At 42.1% G+C, this 22020-nt stretch overlaps 1 protein-coding gene across 1 annotated transcript; it reads right to left on the bottom strand.

Moving 5' to 3' along the window:
• Nucleotides 1-767: 767 nt before the first annotated feature.
• On the bottom strand, nt 768-12974 carry LOC310799280 (uncharacterized protein). Its single transcript, XM_083661874.1, has 6 exons — nt 12915-12974; nt 9067-9143; nt 8455-8590; nt 2978-3058; nt 1964-2008; nt 768-1740 (listed from the first exon to the last, which is right to left on the bottom strand). The coding sequence occupies exons 2-6, from the start codon at nt 9131-9133 to the stop codon at nt 1662-1664; spliced, it is 408 nt and encodes a 135-aa protein (XP_083518000.1). The 5' UTR covers nt 9134-9143; nt 12915-12974; the 3' UTR covers nt 768-1661.
• Between the last annotated feature and the right edge of the window lie 9046 nt (nt 12975-22020).

Below are 22020 nucleotides of genomic sequence, written 5' to 3'. Positions count from 1 at the left end.
CAAGTATCGTGATGGTCATATTGTGAGTTACTCTGCGATTGCCACCCCTAGTTTCAGGTCACTTAATATCAGGTTGGGCAATAATTTGACGTTATCATTTATTGTCTTTAGTAGAATCATATTGTGATATATGATTGTGTGAGTATTGTGATACACAATTCCATTCAAAATTAATGACGAAATGCAAATAATTGAAGTCTCTCAAAATGAGATCTGAAACAAGTTAACAGATATTTGAAAATGGCCGAGACCAGCAGTGGTGAGGGTGAGGGCATATATATCATTAAACTGAAACAAAACCTCAAACAGCACAGCAGAACACAGTGAAAATGAAGCTCCAGCTATTCAAACTGAAACTGTATGAGAATCCAGATTCTGTCGTTTTGTCAAATTCCCAAACTTCAAAAGCTGGGAGCGTATTTTACTTTTGCAGAATTACCCAGCATGCACAGCAAGACTGCATCACACATGTCAGACCACATGAAGACTATTTTGTTCAAAAGGTACATTTTAATCTGGAAGCAAATATTCAGCACAATATACCCTTTTCACAGTGGCCATTTTGTGTCGAAAAGGCAGAATAAACACAGGTGCAAGTAAAACACAAATGAGGGTTTTCAAATTCCAATCATGGAAGTTTGAAGCCCTCATTAGTGCTTTGCTTGCACCTGTACAAAATGGCCCCCGTGAGAAGGATCTATTCAATAGAAGTGTTTCTTTGTGAAACAGACATTGTTCCAAAAAGATCCAGCTGTTTATGAAGCGATCTGCCAAAAACAACTAAAATGAAAATAATTCTGTTAATCAAAAATAGCTTCACTTAATCATATGATGTCATGGATCATATACAGATATATATACATATATACAATTTACATACAGAAATGAAAACAAAAGTCTCGTGAATTAAAACCAACGGGAAGAGATTTGGCAAACGGTGTTTTAACTGGAGAGACATGAAGAGATACATTCCTCCAAAATTAACCCCAAAACCTCATCATCACATTGACCAGCAAGTGTGGTGTGTGGTGTGTGTGTGTGTGTGTGTGTGTGTGTGTGTGTGTGTGTATATGTGTGTGTGTGTGTATATGTGTGTGTGTGTGTGTGTGTGTGTCAGAAACCTAAAGCATAATCTATTGACCTCTGAATATAAATGTAACATGTTGGCCAATAAAATAATTATACTGAGAACTGTTTTTATACTGAGAACTGTTTTCTAAATTGACAAATTCAAAAAAGGCAAAGCACTCATTTACAACAACAAAAATTTCGACCTGATCCTCACTTCTATAATACAAACAGTTACCTTATCTCAACCCCCTTAGCTGTTGTAAGATCACTGTACACCATGGCCTCTTGGGGCTTAATGCTTTTATAAAACGGTTATCTGGTAAGGTTTTGAGCAACAACAAAAATGCAATACTGAGTTGGAAACACTCTAGTCTTGTTTTGAAATGTTTTGCTTCTACAAATCAAAGGTTTTGCTTGGATTTTGAGTTAAAAAGAATCTAACGAAGGCTTAATCCAACAACCGATACAAAAAATACAAAAAATCCATAATAAAGCCACAATGACAGAAGACAGAAGACAATGAGCTTCCAGTCAGTTCTGCTGCCACTTTGTGTCTTGTTAAATCCCTGAATCTGAGCCATCATCTTCCTTCACCAAGATCTGGGTCTGGGTTCACCGCTGAAGGTTGGAGGGGGGTCTCTGGAGCGGTCACTCTGCGTTGATGGCCTACTGAAGGCATTCACACATAATCCTCATTATACTCAAGCAAGGCAGCCTCAACCAAGCCATCAGCAGGAACACTGTACACCAGAAACACAGCAAGCATGTCTACAATGTACCTGTACACACACACACGGACGCACGCACGCACGCACGCGCACACACACACACACACACACACACACACAGACACAGACACACGCGCACACACACACACACAAAGTTCACTCACCTTCCATCCTCGTCATCGAGTCCAAATAGTATTACGTCGGGGGTGCTGTAAGGAATGGAATGGAAAAAACGTAAAATTTTAAGGAATGGAATGGAAAAAACGCCAAATTGTTGCGGGCAGCGTCGAAGAAAATTTGACGTTTTTTGGACTTTCATCCATATTTAGAAGAATATTTAATTTTAAATTAACATTAGGATTATACTGTTGTGATGTCATTAGGGGACATTCACACCAAAAACGTTTTTTTCAGTCAGAACGCTTGAAAATCATGTTGAGAGCGCTTCCATTGTGCACAAAACACAGCGCACGGAGCGTTTTCTTGTGCTCCGTTTGTTTTCCCCTGTAGTTGCGTGCAGTACAGATCAGAACACAACGACCACACAGACGGTAGCCAGCTAGTTTTGTCTGTTTGATGTTGTTCACTGTCAACATGAAAGCCAGATTATTGCCAAATCTGGCAGCAGCGGGAGGAGAAAAGGTAGGAGGAGTGAAAAAGATGAGCAGGGCGCTTTTCCTCTAATGTTCAACTTTTTTCAGCTATAAAACGCCTACAGCGCTCCTCCAAAAACAACAGACACCACCAGCGCTAAATGCCAGGTGCGTTCATTAAAAGAGGAACATGTTTAGCGCGTCCTTACATAGAGAATTAATTGCAGAAAGACGCTGGCAGCTCCAAAAGCGCTTTTGGTCTGAATGTCCCCTTATTCAGTATCTTCTCCTTTTCTCACTCACTTTCATGTAAGCACCTGCTCTCCCTTTAGTCGTTTTACACTACAACAGACAGCAACACAGGCATAAACACTGAACTTATTATTATTATTATGGAAAACCAGATTATGATGAAAATCAAACACTTTTGAAGAGAGAGCGTATGAAATAAGATTAGAGCTGGGAAGCACAAACTGTTTTTTAATGCATTATGTTGGTGGTATAAACACAAGACAGCCAAATCCAACAATTTCGAAAATACCATCTCTTGCCACCAGGGGGTGTTGCAGCACCCTCAGCACCCACCTTCCCGCTCCCTTGAGTCCATCTGCATGGCTCCTTTTCTTCTTGGAGGTTTCCTCTCGTTGACTCACTTCTCCAGTGTTTCTACAGAGAACAGAGGTGAAGTCTGCAGTCAGTCAGATAAAAAAGATGTGGTTAAGATTAGGGTTATCTTATCTAACCAAGACCATAACCAAACCCTAACCCTAACCAACTTGTTGTAGCCTACTTGCCTAAACATAATGTAACTAACCGTAATGTTTTATAAAAATGCGTGTGGTTTGACTGGGCACTGAACCCCAATCCTCAAATTCGAAGGCAAACACTTTACCCATTAAGCCACAGGACCGAGCACACCCTGAGCTGCAGTTTTTTCACACCCTAACCCTAATCTTAACCAAATTTTTTCGGCCAGTCCACGCAGTGGCGCAGGCCCTATAACAGGGTTTGTCTATCCAATTTGCAAGCCCATTTGGAAGCCCATTCGGGGGGGACCCAGGAGGAGGCCAGGAGGCCAGGCCAAGTCGGAAGAGGCGCCAGCCGAGAATTGCTGTAAGACGCTGTTACGACTGTGTCGTTTGTTTTTCTTCTTTTCTTTGTGAATTATATAGTTTATAATTCCAGTGTTTGGTCGGAGGATTGTGTATGGGACTAATTCATCTGTTGTTTTTTTGTTTCAGTGCAGCTGTGAGCTGTGAACAGTTGGTAAGTTGCTTGGCAGATTGTAGCCTATTTTGACCTGTATTGTTTTCATCATGAGCGTGGTAGATACATTTGTGCAGTCACCCTGTTATGAATTTCTTGTTGAGTGCACAAGAGTAGACCTTGTGGTTATCGCCCAACATTATGAAATTGTCGTGCCTGGAGCTGGAAAAAAGAAGGCAACTGCATGTGCTTGAAGTGTTGGTGAAGGGGTTAGTGGCTGAAAATGTGATCACTGCTCCAGAGGCCGGGGCGGAGCGAAATCGGGAGGGAGAGGAGCTGGATGACTCGCTGGATTACACTGGTGAGGGCATTTCAGCCTACCCTGCCTCTGATTCTGCTTTGCCTGCGCCAGGTGTTAGCAGAGAGCATTCAAATGTGGCTCTGGAAATTGAGCGCGTTAAGCTTCTGCGGGACGAGGTGAAAATGAAGCAGGAAATTGAGCTTGCGCATCTCCGAATCCGCGAGATCGAAGCCAGAGAGAAAGCCGTTCATGCCGCGCCCATGCAGGTATACCAACCTGACGGGAGATCCGCTCAGCCAGCCAGGTCTGGTGAGCACCACACGCACTGATTCTTTTGACATCGGCCGACAGATTGCTCTGCTCCCACCATTTAGGGAGGCAGAAGCAGACTCTTATTTTGGTGCTTTTGCACGCATTGCTGGAGCTTTGAATTGGCCAAAGGAGAAGTGGGGTCTGCTCTTGCAATGCAAATTAGTGGGAAAAGCTCAGGAGGTCTGCGCAAGTTTATCAGTAAGTGACAGTCTGGACTATGATCATATGAAAGCAGCTGTGTTGCGTGCATATGAGCTAGTTCCAGAAGCGTACAGACAAAAATTTCGGTCAACGTTAAAATCTGCCAACCAATCTTATGTGGAGTTTATGCGTGAAAAAACAATGTTGTTTGATAAATGGAGTGCTGCGTGTAAGGTCATAGATTTTGCCCAACTTCGAGAACTGCTGTTGTTGGAGGAAGTTAAAAACTGTATCTCTGAGAGGGTTGTTCGCTATTTGAATGAGCGAAAAGTTGATACTGTCTCCGAGGCAAGTGTGTTGACACACCGGGCGAGCTTTATAAATGTGCGGCATGAACGCGGAGACTTCGGGCGACGGGAGCGCGCCGAGAACGCGTTTGTGAATGGTAATGGTAATGCGTCCGTGGGGCGTAGTGGTTTTTCGTCCTCAGGGGCGAATGGTAATGGTCAGAAAAAACAGTCGTTTGTTTCGGGGTCGCCACGCTCGAGTTACAGTGGACGGGAGCCGTTGCCATGGTTGTAACGAAGTGGGACATTTTATTGCGGAGTGTACGAAAAAAGACATCGTTGTTACCAAACCTGTGGTGTTTACGCAGGTAGTGCCTTCTCTGTCTTCAGACAGGGAGACTGACGGTGATGAGGTGGCGCTTAGCTACCGTCCCTTCGTTTCCAAGGGCTCAGTCTCGCTGTCAGGTAAGGACACAGAGCAGGTACCAGTAACTATTTTTCGGGACACCGGAGCTTTCCAGTCGCTTATACTGGAGGGGGTCTTGACGTTTTCCGAAAAATCGTCATGTGGTTCTGATGCATTGTTGTGGGGTGTAGCGTTAACAGAGTTCCGTGCACCTTTACACACAGTTTTTTTGCGATCACCGCTCGTTACGGGGCCGGTTAAGGTGGCTTTGTGTTCATGATTGCCAATGGATGGTATTATGATGATATAACGATTTGGCTGGTGAAAAAGTGTGCTGATTGTGCTGATTACACGCACAGGCGTGTTAATTTGACGAAGTGTTAGATTTATCTGACTCATTTATGATTTATGAGGAAACAGATGTTAAATCGGTAACACTTTACAATAACGTACACAAATACTATAGTAGTTACTAGTAAACTAACCATTAACTAATAGCCAGTTAATGAGTAGGCCTAGCTAATGAAAAATTTGGCATTAGTCAATAACTAGTTAATCATAGTTAATGAGTAGGTAGTCATTAGTTAATGATTAGTATCTAATTTCCTGAGTAGAGTAGTTAATCATTACCTAATGATTACTAAATTTCAGCTCGTGAATAGAGTAGTTAATCATTACTTAATGATTCCAAAATGTCAGTGCGTGAATGTATTAGTTAATCATTAGTTAATCATACATTGTGAGTATAGTAGTTAATCATTAGTTCATGATTAGTTGTTAGTTCCTTAGTAGAGTAATTACTCATTAGTTAATGGTTAGTCAATGGTCAGTTTGGGAGTATATAGTTAATTGTTAGTTATTCATTACTTAATTACTTAATTATTACCTGTCCATTAGTTACTCTTTTTGTGTACCCTATTGTAAAGTGGTGCATCATACTCAGTAGTTTATGAATACTGAATCATTACTTAATTATTATCTGTCTATTAGTTAGTCTTTTTGTGTACCCTATTGTAAAGTGGTGCATCATACTCAGTAGTTTATGAATACTGAATCATTACTTAATTATTACCTGTCCATTAGTTACTCTTTTCGTGTACCCTATTGTAAAGTGGTGCATCACACTCTGTAGTTTATGAGTACTGAATCATTACCTGTCCATTTGTTACTCTTTTCGCACCCTAACATAAAGTGAAAGATATCCTTATCAAATAAACACTCCCTCCATGTGAGATTCAAACCCTGAACCCCAAGCTTGTAAGTCTGGTTCTCTACCATCTGAGCTAACCAGCCTGTTATTTGGTAGAGCCATACTATAGGTCTGTAGAGTCAGATACTAAGTATGTACGTTATTGTAAAGTGTTACCGTTAAATCTGACATGATTAAAGTAAAGCCTGAAAATAAACTTGATTTTTTGTCTACTGCAGCAGCGAGTTTGAGTTTGGAGGTGGATCGCAATATGTTTGTGCAAGCACAGCAGATTGACCCAAGCCTGTCCACTTGTATGACAGCGGCGGGAGCGCGCAACTCGGATACTGTGAGTATGTACATACAGTGTTCAGGATGGAGTTTTGGTGCGTAATTGGCAGCCGTCGGTTGGTTCTTCACGTGTGGACTGCGGTGGGGTACAACAGGTAGTTGTTCCCCAGGTGTATAGACCTCAGATGCTCAATTTGGCTCATGATGGTGATGCTGGACATCTAGGTGGCAGGAAAACATACCATCATATTTTGCAGTATTTTTTCTGGCCTGGTTTAAAGTCGGATGTACCGCGTTTTTGTAAATCATGTCATGTGTGCCAGCTTTGTGGCAAGCCAAATCAAACGATTCCACCTGCTCCATTACGCCCTATTCCGGCGCGTTTGAGCACATAATTCTTGATTGTGTGGGTCCACTTCCAAGAACAAAATCGGGCTGTGAGTATCTCTTGACTTTGATGTGTGCGGCAACTCGTTACCCAGAAGCAGAGCCATTGCGCAATCTGAAGGTAAAAGGTGTTGTCAAAGCTATGGTGAGTTTTTTTTCTACTTTTGGTTTGCCTAAATCGGTGCAAACTGATCAGGGTACGAATTTCATGTCTAAATGTTTCGCTCAGGTTCTACAGACACTTTCTATAAAACATCATAATTCTAGTGCTTATCATCCTCAGTCACAAGGTGCTCTGGAGAGATTTCATCAGACGTTAAAGTCTATGATAAAAAAAGTACTGTCTAGAGACTGGCCGAGATTGGGATGAAGGTTTGCCGTTTCTTCTCTTGGCTGCTAGAGAAAGTGTACAAGAGTCTACTGGCTTTAGCCCAGCGGACCTTGTGTTCAGACATACGGTACGCGGTCCGCTTCGTCTGTTAAGGGAGAAGTTCCTGTCAGAAACTGCCAGTGTTGCCACAAATGTGTTAGATTATGTGTGCAAGTTCAGAGATGTTTGCACTCTGCTTGTGAGTTAGCCCGTGGTGCATTGGCAGATTCACAGGCCAAGATGAAGGAAAATGATGATAAAAAAGCAGTTAAATGAGAGTTTTGCTGTAGGTGATAAAGTGCTTGTTTTCCTTCCTCTGGCAACTTCTTCTTTGCAGGCGAAATTTGGTGGTTCGTATGTCATTGAGAAATGCCTGAGTGAAACAGATTATGTGGTAAGTACACCTGATCGTGGAAAAAGATCTCGTGTTTGTCATATCAACATGGTGAGTTTTTTTTTTATTACTGTACGATTGAGAAAGAAGCTCTTGCGTTGCTTCTCTCCTTACAGTTTTTTTGAAGTGTATATTGGTTCCACATATTTGCCTGTAATGGTGTACAGTACACTGATCATAATCCACTTGTGTTTGTGAATCAGATGAGGAACGCAAATCGGAGGTTGATGGGGTGGTCGTTACTCCTACAGGATTACAACCTCGAGATCCGACACAAAAAGGGCACAGACAATGTTTTTGCGGACGCCCTTTCGCGCATTGAGATGCCTCCTTGAATAAAAAAAAAAAGTACAACCTTTAAAGTAATTTGATGCTGCATTAACGGGCACAGATATAGTTAAAGGTAAAAGATATTGTGAATATGTTTTTCACATACTTAAAAGTACTTTTGAAATTGTCCTCTTCTTATTTTTGAGGGGGGAACTTTTTTCTGGGTTGGGGGGTGTTACGACTGTGTCGTTTGTTTTTCTTCTTTTCTTTGTGAATTATATAGTTTATGTGTAGACTCGTCAATGGACTGAGTCCGGTCCATTTTCCTCATCGTTAGCTATTTCCGTGACATACTTCCTGGTTGCGGGTGTTTATCTTGTGGTCGACAGTGTCAGTTACTTTAACTTGTTTGAAATGAGTGAAATGTTACTATGTAAACATGCATTGTCCCTATCAAATAAACGATAAAAAAAAATACAGACAGCATGTTGTGAAATGCCTTCCATACTTGCGTTGACGGCACCATTTAAGGAGGAGTCCCACGATGAAGAGCAACGAGCCGATGGCAAAGACCACCGCAGGACCCACAATTCTGGATGTGTGTGATGATGCATCATAATCATTATCAATCCAGTCGTCCTCATCTTAAAAAAAAGAAAGCAGAATAAGGGTTGACATAATTACTTTCTTCCTAGTAAAAGCATATCAGTACAGATCAGATGTAGAGAAGTTTAAAAGAGATGGACGTCATGTTAGTTGTGGACTCCCGTTTTGAAGCCGGTAGTTTGCCGTTTTGGCTGCTGCCATCTTGGTTCTTGTGCAGCTCGCTTGAGACGGCACGAGACCATGGGTTTCCCGCCTGCTATTGGTCTATGATCGGCTTGATAGGCTTTTTTTAATCGTCTATTTTACTCTAAAAGGGTGAGTTATGTAAAGATTCACCCCCTGTACAACTGTCATGAAAGGTGAAATTAGAGGCCATTTACACCTGGCATTAACATGTGTTAAAAACGCATGTTAACGTGTTAAAACCTCCATCAGGTCACACTTTTATCAGTGGCATAGCAGCATGCCGCAGCCTGCGCTGCTAGATTCTGATCTGCAGATTGGCAAAACTTACCGAAAACATTAACAGCGTTGATGCAGGGGACAGCCAGAAACAACAGGTAGATGCCGACTGAGGCCATGTTCTCTGTCCTGCAACGACACATCACATAAACATTAGTGGGACTGGATTGTTTGCTACTCAGTAGAGGATAGCGGGACATTCGGATCAGCACCACAGTTGCACCACAGACATTTTCAATGGTTACACTCAGGGACGTTGGAACTATGATCTGGGAGAGGGTGTAGGAAATCGGGGGTGTGGAAACCCCCACCACCCTTCAGGGAGTGTAAAGTGCACCCGTGCGGGTGACCTGACAGAGCCAGATTTTTTAATTAGGGCAGATTAATTGCCCTTAAGGGCAGTTTAGAGTCCAGCGATTTATGGTCGTTTTGACCAACCATGATCACATTCCATCGTCGGTGATAACGACAAGTGTTTATACTTCCAGCGACGGGCGATTTGCCATTGTTGCATGAACGTTGCGACCATCTTCAAGACTTCATCTGGATTCAATTTTAACCCCATCGTTGGCTCCATTGTCATGACAACCGGCATTTTTTTCTCTCCTTAAAACTATAGTATACTATATGACATAAACATGTTTTCATATTTTAAAGAAAATGGGCGTTCAATAATAGTAGTCATTGTACGTGGAGTACACGTCACACTGTGACTATCTGATCACACCACCAAATAAATTGTCAATCAAATGTCGTTTTATTCAGCTAAAACACAAAAGACACCTACATGTGGTGTCCTTAAGGACCCGGGTATCGATAACCCGAAACCCGAAAATCAATAAGGTCCGACCTTATCGATACTGTTATCGAGTAGCGGCTGTTGGTCCATTAATTCCCCCCCGCCAGTCTTTCCCCTCTCGGATCTGTGCGCTGAATTCACTGTCAAGTGCCCTGAGGCTGTCACTGACTCAAGCCTGTGTGCTGCCGGGCCGTGTAGTGAGTGACTGTCTAAATAACACTTTTAATTCGATTAAGGCTTGAATCACGTGCATCATGCGTGATGCGACACGCCCCCTGTTCACTGCTCATTTGATCATTCATTTAATTTGGTTGCAATTGTGAACTTGACAGACCAGTCGACACAGGAGGAAGCCACAGGATGCTGAACGCGTTAAATGATCAAAAGCTTGGATACCCTTCACCAAAGTGAAAGACAAACCTGAAGCCAAATGCCACCCAAGGTATGCATTGTCAAGTCCCGTTCGTTGACATAATCCACTTGATAAAATAATCCCAAAATATGCGGTCCCAGGCAGTGATGAAAGTTCCTTGTGCCATGCGTCCTGCTCTGTGATACGTCATGACATGTACCGTTGTCCGACCATATTAGGAGGGCAGGTGGCAATGTAGCCTAATAAGTGACCGTGGGTATAGAGCATTCATTGTATATATTAGGTATAGAGGCTAGACTAGTGTGGATATTCAATGTGTATCCACCTTATTTTTGGCGGCCATGATGCCTGATCTGCCTGATGGGTGCTTCTTCCAGTGTAATAGACTATTTTAACTTGACCAAAAAAAACGTATGAGGATTTTACAGCAGAGCCATTCTGCTCTACAGCCATGTCGTTCGAGTGCTGGGATAACGTAATGCATTGTGGGTAGTCGGCTAGTGTGGCTAATGTTAACGGCTAGCGTTAGTTACTTTACATGGCAGTAAAACGCCACTGAATGACCAAATTGATTTACCTTTTAACCATTTCTAGTAACACTGTGGACCCCCAGCGTTGGTTAGTTGTTTATAAGGTAACTATATTTATAACTTTTATAACGTGCTCCAGTTTCCGGTTTATAATTCGGGTCTGCAGCATTAGGTCTGCAGCCGAGTATAACAAAGGAAATGGCAAGCTGCAACAATAAGTCACGTTAAACCGGACCTTGTACCCACAATTATTTTTTACAGTGGGGCATTCAAAAATAAGGTGGATTCCATAAAAAAAAAAAGCCCAAATAGTTTGCAGTGCACAATAATGTGTTTTCACAGCAATATAAAATTGAGAGAGGGAATTATGACCTGTTTAACTCCTAACAGCTTGTTATAGGCTATAAAAAATCAAAGCAAATATTTAAATTAAAATACAACCATTCATTTCATAATAGTTGTTTCCACTGGTTCAGTATCAGTACAGAGCACATCTTGAAAAGTCCAGAAACAAATCATAGTGGTGTAAGGATAACGGTTACTCGGTATGTGAATAACATTTATTTTCTTTATTGTTGAAAAAAGTGTTGCTGAGTGCTGATGTCTGTGCTGCTGATATTATTTTACTACTTGCATGTCATGTGGGCCCTATTCCTTTTCAAATAAATGCACAGCAACGGCATCAGCAGTTTTTGTTTATTGGAGGCGAGGCTAATCCTTCTGTTCAGAAATAAAACAGTCACTCACAGTTAAGCAATAAAAAAACAGTTCTGTAAAAAAAAAAATTGTCGTCATGTCTTTCCAACAAATAATACAAAAGAAAAGTAGTGGACCCGATAAGGACCCGGTTCGTTAAGCAGACTCGAAAATGGTATCAATATCAATAAAGATTAACGAGTCCCATCCCTATATAAGATAAATATTTCTTATTTTGCAAGGGACAGTAGAAACAATGCTCTGAGGGAACGTGGAGACAACATCACATTGTGGCCGGCCACCGCCATTACCTTCTGGTAGATGACCGACAGAAATTCGACAGTCTGGCAACGTCACGATCTAGATATGTTTGCTGGGTACGTGTACTCCAGTCCATGTGCAATGACTACTATTATTGAACGCCCATTTAAAAAAAATATGAAAACATGTTTATGTCATCAATATGAACTGGCTTGTAAGCCGACCTAGCCATGTTTCGTCACGTCATTCAACCGTGCAATATCTGGAAACACATAGGCTACATATAAGCCTTTGTTTACAATTCTATGTGGCGCATTTACACACTTACTGTAGGCTACATGTACGTTCCTGCATATTTAAAATACCAGTAGGCAGTTTATACCACACATACTGTACAGTATAGGACAAATCAGCGTGACGTCACTTGCCACCCACAAATGCGGAACCCCGCGGCAGTTAATAGTATGAGTTGTGCCAAACAAACGTTAATATCTCAAAAACTATACATCACAATCGCTTATATTTTGACATCCTGAGTGAGGGCAGAAGTAGCTCAAGAGTTTGATGTATAATATATGCATGTCGTGTTAAAGTTGTGTGAACTGTCGCAGTTTTTAAAATGTAAACAGAGTTAACTGGCTAGAGTCTCGCGCCACTTGTGCTCCATAGGGTTCCATTGCCGTTTCCACCCAGTGAAGCGGTTTGTTTACCAAAACGCTGCTCGGCTGATCCCTCGTATTGTATAGTAGTTACTGTAAATCTACATTCCTTCATATGAAAATAGACACTTTACACCACACCTACTGTATAGCTACTGTTTGTGTGTGTGTGTGTGTGTGTGTGTGTGTGTGCGTGCGTGTGTGTGTGTGTGTGTGTGTGTGTGTGTGTGTGTGTTTTTTTTGTTTAGTTTATTATTATTATTTTTTTTGCTATTGTCTCTAAATGTAGGTTCTTGCCTTGCCTGCTTACGACTTGTGCATAGCCTACCGGTAGGCTACATTTCTTTCTTCTTTTTATTCTGTAGGCTATGTGTGCACTTTGAAAGCAAAGCTGACCGGAGTCCAATTCCTTGTACGTGTAGGCTTACATCCTACTTGGTCAATAAAGCTGATTCTGATTCTGATTCTATGAAATCTGGAGAACAGAGAACCATGGTTCCTGCAGTCTGGACTGTTTTCCCTTAGAAACAAGCTGATATATTTTCTCTCAGTAAAGTTCTAATCTGATTTAGAGTCATTTACCTGATTAGGTATGATCACAGTCCTCCCGTGTTCCATTCGGAGATGTGTTGATCTGATCTGCACACTTTACTTTCACTTGTCTGATGATGAATTTCACAGATCTGATGGACTGAGAATGAGGAAGTGAACCAGGGGCGGTTCTAGGCCTTTTTTGGGTGGGCTTTAGCCCACCCAAAAATAGTCTCAGCCCACCCAAAAAAAAAAAAAAAAAAAAATGTTTTTTTTTTTTTTTCTCTCCAAATCCATGGTGGTCATTAGTAGCAGTTTCTGTTAACACATTCACTGCCAACAGTTTTTTTTTTTACTGTAGGTAGCTTCTGCCAAGGCGTTTTTTTGAGGATTCTGGCTCATCTTTCAAGAGCCGAGGATTATTTTCTGCTAGGAGTTGGTGAACACAAAATATCTCAAAATAACTAATAGAATGTGTGCTTTCTCTGTCTAAAAGAGTTAGTTTGTAGAGTTAGTAGTTATGTAGGCATTAGCAGTTGAATACAGCATGGTTTCAGCGTCTGAAAATTTAAGCTGAGATAAATGCCTTTTTGTGAAATTCGATAGAACAGTCACTTTAACCATTTATTTTTGGCATCAGTAAGACGTCAGACATCTAAACAATAGTTCTGAACAGTAATTTCCTCCATAGCAGCACCCTCACCCCCCTCTCCTTCAAACTCCTCCCTCCGTGTGTGTTCTCCTCCTCCCTCTGGCTGCAGCGGGTGTGTCACAAGCGAGTTTCTGCTGCCTGTGCTGTACCCTCCCTGTCTGTGGCGGCCGCTCGTCGGGCGAGTCTGCATGGATGGGGCTCGCTCGTTTCTTGGGGTTTCGGTTGAGAGCTGATGAAGCTTTTGCGATTCTGGGCTTTATGCTGCGTAAGTGTGTTGCACCCAGTCTATTTTTGGAACCCCCCACCGTTGTGCGCCACCGTTGTGCCCCAGCGCGAAAGCGTTTTCGCCAAACCATTCTACAGTATGAGAATGGCTTCCTCACGCTTTCCCCTGCAGTTTTGGCTCGGCTTTTTCTAGTCTGGAGAGCACTGTCGCCACTTAGTGGGTCGGTGGAATGGGTTGTACACGTTCGGTGGCTCCCATATTTGTATAGGAGACGTAGGGGGCTTTGATCCACGTCCCACCATCAATTTTTTTTTTTTTTTGACGAGTTGACTCGTCCACGGCAGTGAACGTGTTAAAATGATCTTTATTTATTATTTATTTTTGCTTTAAAACTATTTTTTAATTTTCTGCTTAAAGTTCATGAAAAAAAGTGGCATTCTTGTTTTTCCCCACAATAATTTCATAATACCATTTGTAATGCCACCGTTGTAGTGCTGTTGTTCAAAATTAAAGTACATTTTCTCAGATTTATTGGTGTCTTTCTAGTCACACAATTTAATAGTCAGTGTTTCCCATACACTGATCTATTTGTGGTGGTACACCCTATATAGATTTTGACCCCCACAAATACTGCCACATATTAATTTCAAATAGTTGACTGCAAACTCCTGCTTTAGTGCTTACAGTATATTATTATCTTGTCGGAATATTATTCCAGCCAATAAGTTAGGAAGTTCCCTTTTGATTTAATTTTACTTTTGTTTTGCCTACAAAGCAAAATGTTACTTTACTTGAAACTCTCCTGAAGTGATTTTGGTATTATGTATGCAAGCATAATTCTACCATATAGTAACCTGTATGCAGAATATATATGGTATAGGGAAACAATTATTTTTTCATCGCTGTAAAACCACAGAACGGTAAAGAAGATATTGATGTGTGTAGTTCTTCATATATCTAGTCTCTTCATTTTGATCTCAAAGGGCGCCAGTTTGATCCATTTTTACTTGAAACTGTACAAAATTTTCTTCCGGGGGGGCATGCCCCCGGACCCCCCTAGGGGTTCAGCTCTGATGCTAAAACCGCCCCTGAAGTGAACAGAACGAGTTGAAACTGGTTGCTGCTTGTAATGTTCTGCAACTCTGGCTACCTTAAAAATGGCTGGAGTGGAGTCGAGACAAGACGGGTCTGTTCATACCGCTGCAACTACGGTTTTGTTGTGATGTAAATCATTGGTGGGGCCCCTCTCTTGCACCTCTGGTTTGAAGCACACAGTGAGAAACACTGAGACCTAGGTGTGTGAACTTCAGATGGTATATTTATATCTCTACTTCTCTTAGGAAAGCTGATTTAACACAGCCCTCGCCACTCAAATATACAGTTGAGGTCATTCAAAGTAACACTTTATAATAACTGCACACTATTAAGCATTAGTTAAGCATTCATAACTACTTAATGCATCATTTATAAAGCACTGTTCATACATTACTAAGTATTAGTAAGTCATTCATAAACAGTTATAAATGCTTTATTCCTGATTAATAAGCTAATCTTTAACAATTGTATCGATCTAATTTATAAATGCTCTGTGAGGCATAGATAGTCCTCACTTTAGATGACGTCACACAAAATACTAACAACTACCTTAATACATGCTGTGTCATTCAAGTGTGTCTAGTGAAAACTGACTGGCCACCCCACGTGCCTCCTGAGGGCGCTGGCATCTGACACGACTGTCTTTCATAGGCTGTAGCGTCATTTGTAAAGCTAGAGTGAAGAGCCTGGTATCATATGAAACTAGAACACCCAAGGCATCCCACACACGTCATGCTAGCTTGTCCGCCAGGGAGCAAAATAACACTCCCAAGTTAGGCCAAATTTTTCAAAGCTGTGGCTTAATTACAAAAGTGATTTTTATTTATTTATGTATGTACATGGATACCTGCCAACGCTTTGAAAAATGCTGCCTTATCTGTAAAGGGGAGACTTGATTCGTGGGTATCCATAGAACCCATTCTCATTCAGATGTAGGTAGGTAGGTAGGTAGGTAGGTACTTTTTTTATTTAACCTGAGGAAATGCATTTACCAGCAGCGCAACATGTGTCGGAGGAAGCATGGTGCTACTCTACGGCTCTCCCCAGATCTGCAGAGGGTGGAGCAGCGATGGGGCAGCAGGGGGAAATTGGCCAAGTACAATTTGGGAGACAATGGGGGGATCAGAAATAATAATAATACAAAAATATTAATGGCAGACATTTCCTTAATGTTAATGCACGCACACACACACACACACACACACACACACACACACACACACACACACACACAAATATTGTTCACGAGTCCCAAACGTCAAGTCTCAAATCTTTGAGGATGAGTCTCAAGTCTCCGTGTGTGTGTGTGTGTGTGTGTGTGTGTGTGTGTGTGTGTGTGTGTGTGTGTGTGTGTGTGTGTGTGTGTGTGTGTGTGTGTGTGTGTGTGTGTGTGTGTGTGACCTACGTGCGCCTCAAATGCAGGTCCCAATCATGCTAGACACAAAAGTATATCGGCCTGAATTTTACATTAGATACTCTAGTTGGGAGCATGCGCGTAGCTACGGGTGCGCCTGGGTGTGCAAATGCCACCCACACAGGCAACTGGCACACGGACTGCATAATCGGGCACGTCGGGCAAACGCCCGGTGGCCTGGCCTGGCCTGGCCTGAAAAAAAAATTTGGTGCTCGCAGTCAGGCCACTCACTGAACAGGAGGCCAGGCGCCGCCTACTGGTTTACTAGTGGTTTTATTACTTTATTCAGGGTTAAAGTGGGTGCATCTCATTGTAAAATTGGACTCGGCCCAAATTGGGCTTCAAACGGCCCAAATTGGGCTTCAAACGGCCCAAATCTGGCTACAAACGACCCAAATTGGGCTTCAAACGGCCCAAATCTGGCTTCAAACGGCCCAAATCTGGCTTCAAACGGCCCAAATTTTTCGCTGCCGCCCTTCGGACGCCGGCACGCACGTCCGCCCGTATTGGCCTGGCCTGCTTGGTATCTAATGCCCGGCCTGAATTAGGATACCAGTCCGCCCCTGGGCACACCCAAACAGAAAGGGCGAAAAAGTAAGTTGTGCATGACATCAGCTGTCATGCACAGCCTGTCGGCCATTCAGACCAATAGCGTTTTTGGAGCTGCCAACGTCTTTCTGCAATTCATTCTCTATGTAAGGACGCGCTAGACGTGCTCCTCTTTTAATGAACGCACCTGGTGTTTCAGCGCTGGTGGCATCTGTTGTTTTTGGAGGAGCGCAGTGGGCGTTTACTTTTTAAGCTGAAAAAGTTGAACATTGAGGAAAATCGCCCTGATCGTCTTTTTCACTCTTCCTACTGTAGCCTACCTTTTCTCCTCCCGAGGGATTTTCAACCTCTGTTGCTGCCAGAATTAGCAATAATCTGGCTTTCATGTGGACAGTGAACAACATCAAACAGACAAAACTAGCTGGTCACCGTCCATGTGGTCGTTGTGTTCTGATCTGTACTGCACGCGACTACAGGGGAAAAACGGAGCACAAAAAAGCACTCCGTGTGCTGTGTTTTGTGCACAATCAATGGAAGCGCTCTCAACATGATTTTCATAGCGTTCTGACTGAAAAAATCGCTTTGGGTGTGAATGCTTGGTGGTGGACAGTGGAGAGACAGACGATGATGAAGATGATGCAGCCGAAACAATGACGTTAATAACAGCGGGGGGACGCAGCCAAAAACACACTGATGGTTTGTGCAGCAGCAGTCAGAGGACACTGAGAATGCTACAGATCTCTCTGCAGTAGATGAACCTGCATGCCAACCAAACTTGCGTTCTTTCCCAACTAGAACACTCATTGGAAAAAGTAGGTGAGACTTTTTTGAGATACCAAAGGGGTTTTTACATGTTGCCAACATGGCCGTAACTAGCTATGAGCACGGGGAGGTCCGGACCTCCCCTAATATTTCAGAGATTTTTTTTATTTATTTATTTTTTGTTGTTTTTTTTATTTTTCTTTTTTTTTTAGCCTTTATTTAACCAGGTTTGTCCCATTGAGATCAAATATCTCTTTTACAAGAGAGACCTGGCCAAGAAACAGCAGCAACACAAAGTTACAACAAACAAACACATAAACACATACAATTGAAAAACATTAAAATGATCAAATAAAACATTTGCATACAGACAGCCTGTTCTCAAGAGATTTTACCATAGCCTTAAAACCATTTAAGGTTACTAAGCTATTAAGTTTAAGATCAGACTGCAGACTGTTCCATGCGGTGGGTGCAGAGAACCTAAAAGCTTTCTTCCCCAATTCAGTTCGGACTTTGGGAACAGAAAATTGTAGAGTGTCCTGAGAACGAAGATTGTAAAAAAATAAAACAATCTGCATGGAAAAGCATGAAAAACACGTGATCGCTTTTATTTTTAAATGAAAGGCAGGTCAGGCAGGAAGTCATCTGACGCCGCGTCCGCGGTAACTTGATTCCGAGAGAGCAGCAGCATGGTGGTGAGTGATGACTGTCTGTCTGCCTGGTGAGATAATTGAAGGTGAGCGAGCTGCGAGACAGTGAGCGAGTGAACGACAGACAGTGAGTGACACTGACAGATTTTTTAGCAACAACCAAGAAAGTAAGTGTCTAGTCTGTCTCTTAAGTAATGTTACCTGTGTGACACGTTGGGATGCTACTGGCTAATCATTAGGGGTGGGGGAAAAAATCGATTCACCTAAGTATCGCGATTTTTAATGTCACGATTTTTTGGATCGATCTTTTATTCCAGAATCGATAATCGCAAAAAAAAAAAAAAAAAAATATATATATATATATATAGGCCTATATATATATTTTTTTTTTTTGGGTGCTTGCAGTCAGGCCACTCACTGAACAGCAGGCCAGGCGCCGCCTACTGGTTTACTAGTGGTTTTATTAGTTTATTAGTTAGTCTGAAGTAATAATTACACTTCAGGGTTAAAGTGGGTGCATCTCATTGTAAAATTGGACTTCAAACGGCCCAAATCTGGCTTCAAACGGCCCAAATTTCACGCGCATTGGCCCATATCGGCCTGGCCTGCTTGGTATCTAATGCCCGGCCTGAATTATGATCCCAGTCCGCCCCTGTTTTTAACTATATCGCCCAGCCCTACTCATGATATATAATATACAGTCTCTAGTGTATGATTCAACTTTTCCCATGTTCTAATCTAGTGTAAAAAAGCAAACAAACTGAAAAAATAAAAGAAAAAAATAAACAAAAATCGCAATAAATCGTAATATCGAATCGCAATAATCGTAGAATCGCAATACTTAAGAATCGCAATATAAATCGAATCGGCACCCAAGAATCGTGATAGTATCGAATCGGGAGATAAGTGAATCGCCACAGCCCTACTAATCATGCATGATGCCAATTGCCAAGCTCCCGAAGTCAGGTATGCAGGTGGCTATATGCATGGTTTCAGTTTCATGACCCAATAAGTAACAAAAAGAGGTGGTGTAAAGTTAAAAACAACATAATATATTTTATTTTTCAATCGTTCCTATCAGGAATAAATAAATGTCCCTCTGTATGTTTTTTTATTATCGATGATGACTTTGTGTGTTGTGTACGGCTTGGGTTGTGTACCTGTGTTTGTAGGTGTCATTTTGATATGAATTTGGCTAAAACAGTTTGTGTTTGTTAGTTACAATTATGTTGACAGGAGAGCTGAGCAGGTGGTGACATGAAAGAGAATATACTGAATAATGACATCACAACAGTATAATCCTAATGTTGATTTAAAATGATATATTACTCTAAATATGGCTAAAAAAGGGAAAAAAAAAAACTCAAATTTTTTTCGCCGGCGCACTTACGGGCGCCACCGAATCCGCCTCCCCTTGCTGGACCTCCCCTATTTCGGAACCCTGGTTACGGCCCTGGTTGCCAACAAATACAATTTAATTGACTGCTTCTACCTGCTAATAATGAGTGCGAAAAGGAGCAAACATTGATGGTTATGGTCATATGGTCCTATCTTAATATTCCTCTAAATCTGGTTTGAAAAGGCCCAATTTTTTTTGTCTCCCTGCACTCACCTATTGTGCAGGGAGAGACAAACCAGTCAGATTGAGCTGCTGAGTGACGTGCATGCCAGCTGCGGTTTCAGTTCAGTTCTAGTTGTTTTTCAGTATCAACATGTTGTGGTTGCTTCAATGTTTCCATCCAAAACAAGCCGCAAGCCGTCTGCAACTTCCTGCTTCTGCTCACGCTAACGTTCACATTCACTACTGCGTTTGCAGTTTAAATGTGTCCTGTTGTATTTTAGTGTCATTCAGTAAGCTTGCTTTAGCATGCAATATTTAATCTTATACCATGGTCTGGGTGAATACTCGATTCTGATTGGCTGCAGAGTGTCCATTAAAAAGTGATAATGTACAGTTGGTAAAGTCGTTCAGCCAAATGGTCTGTTCACCATTCATATCAATGCGCCATAGTTTCAACAGTGTTATCAAGAGAGCAGTTTGAGCTCTATACCCCCGTTAAGGGTTAATATGGCACTTTTGTAAGTTGAGAAAAAAAATGAGTCGGTCAAAGTAAGTATTTAAATCACCCCTGTGTGCTCTGTTGATCAAAAATAACTCTTATTTACAATTTTGATTTTCGTTTCGGAGATTTCCCTCCCCTGACAGAAGCCGGCTCTGAGCCATTAAGTGACGCGCGTGCCTCTGCAAGCTGAGCGGGGGCGAGCTGCGCCCTGCGGGGGCGAGCCGAAATGGAGGCAGAATCCCAACTGTAACAAAACTGCCCTCTGAACACGTGTGAGCATCATGTCCCATGTTGCGGTCTGAGCGAGGGGACTATTTTCTCTGCGGTTCTTAAATCATCTCCAAGGTTATAAAAACTCAATTTTGATTGCAAAACACATGAAAATATAAATGGTCTTGTTTTGTTGGCAAGTGACCATGGTATAAGCTGGTTAATACACTTCGAGGTGTCCATTATCACTTTTTAAGGGACTTTGCAAGCAACCGGTCCTCGGCTGGCGCCTCGACCGGTTCACGCTTCTCGCGTCGTCCCTTAAAAAGTGATAATGGACACCTCGTCGTGCATTAACCCTTACATATTCACCTTATGTAGCCCCGCCCACTTGACCCAGTTGTGTTATGACTTCCTGTTCAAAACACTGTCTATTTTACCTGGTCACTAGTATTGTACTGTCACAGGAAGTGTAAACACAATAGGAAGTAACTGGCTGACTCCTGTTTTGGAACATAAGTGCTTTATCTCTGGGGGAATGTCCACCAACACGAGGCGTCAGTTTAGATGAAGAAGTGATGTGAAGTCTGACTCAAGACCCACCCTACTCTGCGTCTGATTTGTGGTTGAGTTTGTTCTGAGGGTAAAAGCCAATCAGAGGGGGAGTAGAAGTGACATCTCAAATTGCGCTCCCCCCTCCCCCCCCCCCCCACAGTTTAAACCTGTCAATGTTTAAAATGTGTCAATTTGGGAAGGACATAGAATAAAAAATGTATTTTATATATTTAAAATCCATAAAATACAAGGTCTGAAAGTATTTTGATACAAATTACATCTTATTTTTCTCAGTTCAGCCAAATACAAATTACAAAATACAAAAAAGTATTTTAAATACGTATTTTAAATACATCTATTTGGTCGGGTAGAACCGGGTAGGGCCTGATTTCTAAATAAACAATTGGGGCTCGGGTCGGGTAGGGCTTGATTGTGTTGGGCACGGGTCGGGCTAGAGCCTAAATGTTAGGCAGCCCGTGCAGGGCTCTAGAGGGCTAACCTGTCCTCATACCGACCTAACAGATTTCCTGTTCTCTTCGATGTTTTCCAGACAGCTACTGTATATCTCGCTTTCTTCCTCCTTGTCTGATGATTTACTATAAAGTACTTTGTCTATCTTCATTCTTTAGTTCAGTCTGCCGAAAACTCAGTCTCTTGAACCTCTGTGACTGGACCCCCTTTTGCAAAAGGCTTATAATAAAACTTCAGAAAGACAGTTTGTTTCCACCATCTTTACTTTCAGATTTCCATCAGACGTCATGTGGTGCAACTCTTTCTCTGAACGGCTCTGCAAGCAACCAATAGGCTGTGGTGTTTTTACCTGTAGGCTAGTTAGTTTACTGATGTGGTCTGTTGGTCTTGGCTGCAGATATAGTCCAGCTATTCACAACCTGTTGACCGGGGTCCACTGGTGGGCCACCAAGGTATTGCAAGTGGGCCACCGATCTTTGTGAAATAAATGTAATGATTATGCATGAGAAT

Source organism: Poromitra crassiceps (assembly GCF_964638095.1).
Source record: "Poromitra crassiceps genome assembly, chromosome: 27".
NCBI classification, from domain to species: Eukaryota; Metazoa; Chordata; class Actinopteri; order Beryciformes; family Melamphaidae; genus Poromitra; species Poromitra crassiceps.
This window is presented reverse-complemented; position numbering and strand designations above follow the sequence as displayed.

Excerpts from the sequence above, each read along its gene's own strand:
- LOC310799280 (XM_083661874.1), bottom strand. The coding sequence starts at position 9,133 with ATGGCCTCAGTCGGCATCTACCTGTTGTTTCTGGCTGTCCCCTGCATC. Across the intron at positions 3,059-8,454 it reads AAATGGTGCCGTCAACGCAA|AAACACTGGAGAAGTGAGTC; the intron begins GTATGGAAGGCA and ends TGTTCTCTGTAG. Across the intron at positions 1,741-1,963 it reads CTCGATGACGAGGATGGAAG|TAGGCCATCAACGCAGAGTG; the intron begins GTGAGTGAACTT and ends GAATGCCTTCAG.